The sequence below is a fragment of the Guillardia theta genome, assembly GCF_000315625.1.
Source record: "Guillardia theta CCMP2712 unplaced genomic scaffold GUITHscaffold_1, whole genome shotgun sequence".
In the NCBI taxonomy this organism is placed as follows: Eukaryota; class Cryptophyceae; order Pyrenomonadales; family Geminigeraceae; genus Guillardia; species Guillardia theta.
The window spans coordinates 596,601-599,840 of record NW_005434673.1 but is presented as its reverse complement, the minus strand read 5'-3'; the positions used below and the strand labels follow the sequence as shown (position 1 = coordinate 599,840).

Sequence of the window (3,240 nt, the reverse complement as noted above, 5' to 3'; positions counted from 1 at the left end):
AAGAAGCACCCATGGCACTTGACTTACCCCGCGTCTGAAACTCTTCGAGCAGGAGTCTGCCTCCGCCACTCTGCCGCAAAATTGAGTGCATCTCTCTCGTCTACCTCCTCCTCTTCCTCTCCTCACTCCTCTATTTCCACTCCCCCCTCCCTCCTCCTCCTTCACCTGCAAGAGCAACGCTATGAGTGTTTCCGAGATCGAGCAGGAAGAGAGAGGCGCTTCTGCTGCTGAAGGCATCAGGGAAACAGCAATCTCCTCCTCCCCTCCTCCCTCCTACCTCACGCCCTTGACAACTTTAGGAACAGTCTTCTTCGTGAGATCGCCGTGTCCAAGTTCACCTTTCCTGTTGGCTCCCCACCTGCCGCACAACTCACTCAGCTCACGCTCCTCGCTCTCCCTCCTTCCACTGGCCCTTTCTGCTCCTGTCCGTCCTTTTCATCCCCCCGCCCTTTCTCCTCCTCCCCCCTTTCCTCCTCTTACGTGTACAGGCAGTTGTACTGCTCAACACCCGTCCCCTGCAAGCTGGAGCTGATTGCACCAGAGCTTGAGCCTCCAGCAGCGAGGAGGAGGATTTTCTTGCCCTGCGCAAGGGGGTTGAGACTTCAAGTTTCCTTTCTCTCCCTCTCACCAGCGGCGTCGAGATCACTTGCGGTCTGCTCGTGTTCTTCTGCTGCCCTCCCATGCCCAGCGCCGCCTGAGACTCTGTGAGGACCATCCTTCCCGCCCTTCACGGTCCCAGCAGGAGACAGAAAGGTGGTGGTGGTGGTGGTGGTGGTGGTGGTGGTGGTGGTGATGATGATGATGATGTGAAGGAGAAGAGAAGGCACCTGAGTTCCCCGTCCCCATGCCCACACGGATCCATCGGACATGTAGCACAGGGCGTGATCATCCCCACAGCACATGCTGCACACGCGAGTCCTCCCCTCCTCCTGCCCCATTGCTTGCTCCGTGCTCAACTCAACTTTACCTACCGACACCATTTAGTCTCCTCCTTTCCCTGCCTCCTCCTCCTCCTCCTCCTCCTCTGCATGGCAAGGCAGCTCACCCGGGCAGGGGTCGAGGTACTGCGGGGTTGACCTTCCCAGCTGCCCGAAGGTGTTGGACCCGCACGAGAGCAGCGAGTCCTCTGTAAGGAGCAGCGAAAATCTCGCTCCTAGCGCCAGGTCCAGCACCCTCTTCCCCAGCAGCTCCTCAAGCACCCGCGGCTCCCAGCGATCGACCGCCTCCTCCTCCCCCAGCTCCATCCTGTGCTCGGTGTACCCGCACTGCCCCTGGTCGTTGGACCCCCACATGAACACCACTCCCTCCTCCGTCAGCCCCCCCGTGTGCTCTGACCCGCAGCAGACCTTGCGGAAGCGCGGCGCGGGATGCGGCAGCATTACCTGCAGGGGAGCAGCGCTGATCGACTGCCGGTGCACTCCTCCTCCTCCATACCCCCACAGCGCCTCCTTGCTGACTCCCAGCTGCCCGTGCTCGTTGCTTCCCCAGCACAGCACCTTCCCTGAGCACGAGACCGCGGCGATGTGGGCGAAACCGCAAGACACCTGCGCGACCAGCGCGTCTCCCTCCTCCTCCACCGACCCCAGCAGCTCCACGGGCAGCGGCTCGGGCACGAAGCTTGCAACGCTCGGCGCTACCCCGCACTGACCGAAGGAGTTGCTCCCCCAGCACAGCACCTGCCCGCTCCAAGTGCACGCGCAAGTGAACTCATGCCCGACCGACACCTGCTGCACGTAGTTGCTCCTCATGCCTCCTCCTCCAACAAGGGTGGGGCAGCGAGGCGCTCCAGAGCTCTCCTGCATGCTGCTGCAGCCTTGACCCCAGGCGAGCACGACGGTCGACTCGGCTCGAGCACAGAGCTGTCTGAAGGACAGCCCCTCATATGCGCGCATGTCCTCCACGATCGCCCTCGCCGCGTCCCCGAACTTGATGTAGAACACGTTCCTCCACAAGTCCTCTGATACCGTCGCGTCCCCCCAGCTCCTGCACACCTGCGCACAGAGCCAGAGGTGACGGGGCTCGTCCAGTCGCATCATGATGCCGTGGAGCGAGTCCATGTCAGCCATCATGCCGTACGACTTGGTCGGCGGCGGCTTTGCCTGCTCTTTCCCTTGCTCCACTTCCACGCACGAGGCTGGACCGCAGTCGTCCATCTCGAATATTGCCTCCCTCATCTTGAGGTTATGAGAGAGTCAGGGATCAGCTGACGAAGAATGAAGGGGGGCAGGAACGACAGAGCAGGTGCAACAAGTGGAGTAGAGGTAGATGATGGAGTGATCAGCAGACTATGGTGTTAGAGTGAATGAAGATAAGGGCCCCAGGAAGAAGAGAGATGTCAGAGGGAGAGGTAAGATGCGAGGGAAGGGCTAGGGAGAGTAGGTCGAGGATGTAGCGATCAAAGATGAGGGCGGAGTATGAGATGGCAGATGGGTGGAGCAATGGTGGAGAGAAGACAGAGTTCAGAGATGGGGAAGCGGAGGACAGGAGGAGGAGGAAGACAGGAGAGGAGGAGGAGGACAGGAGGGGAGGAGGACAGGAGGACAGGAGGAGGAGAAGGACAGGAGGAGGAGGAGGACAGGAGGAGAAGTACTGGGTCAAGGGCAGGGTGTGCAGTAGGAAGGAGTGGCAAGATACAAGGATGGGGTAAGGACCCCTACCCTCTATTCGAACATTCCCCTTGGCGTGATTCTGAGGGTGGTAGAGAGATTCCAAGGGTGGGTGGGTGGACAAGTAGGATTAATAAGCCCCCTAGCGAACCGTTCTATGTTTGTAATTTAAAAATATTTATAGAGAGATTATCTTCGAAAGGATCTCGTTTCGAGTGTTTAATACCTTATGTGTGAGGGCAATTCTGCAGGTGTAGCGACTGAGGGGGTGGTGGTGGTACCTTTTCAAGGCATCACAAGGTAGGTGTGCAGATGATAATGGGAATCTGGGGGGTGGGGGTAAAAATACAAGGGGTCGTCAGTCTGAGATACATCTTTGATGCAAGGGTGGGGTACACGACTTTGTGGCGAACACAATTCAGGGTATGTTTGCAGGGGGTAGGGGTCACAAATTCTTGTTCTAGGGTAGGGTAGGGTGGGGTGGGAAGCAAAGTAGAGACTGTTCCACACAACTTGCAGACATAAAATGAGAAACACACAGGGGAGGGAGGGAGGGAGGGAGGGAGGGAGGGAGCGAGGGAGGGAGGGAGGGAGGGAGGCGGAGGGAGGGAGGGAGCGAGGGAGGGAGGGAGGG

The 3,240-nt window shown here is 59.0% G+C and overlaps 1 protein-coding gene across 1 annotated transcript; it reads right to left on the bottom strand.

The window, feature by feature from the left end:
- Positions 1–23: 23 nt before the first annotated feature.
- Positions 24–2,355, bottom strand: GUITHDRAFT_160426 (hypothetical protein; the record flags this gene model as incomplete). Its single annotated transcript, XM_005842229.1, has 7 exons — positions 1,046–2,355; positions 828–967; positions 629–694; positions 481–581; positions 278–358; positions 166–224; positions 24–70 (listed from the first exon to the last, which is right to left on the bottom strand). Exons 1-7 carry the CDS (start codon positions 2,172–2,174, stop codon positions 24–26), a joined length of 1,623 nt encoding a protein of 540 aa, XP_005842286.1. The 5' UTR covers positions 2,175–2,355.
- Between the last annotated feature and the right edge of the window lie 885 nt (positions 2,356–3,240).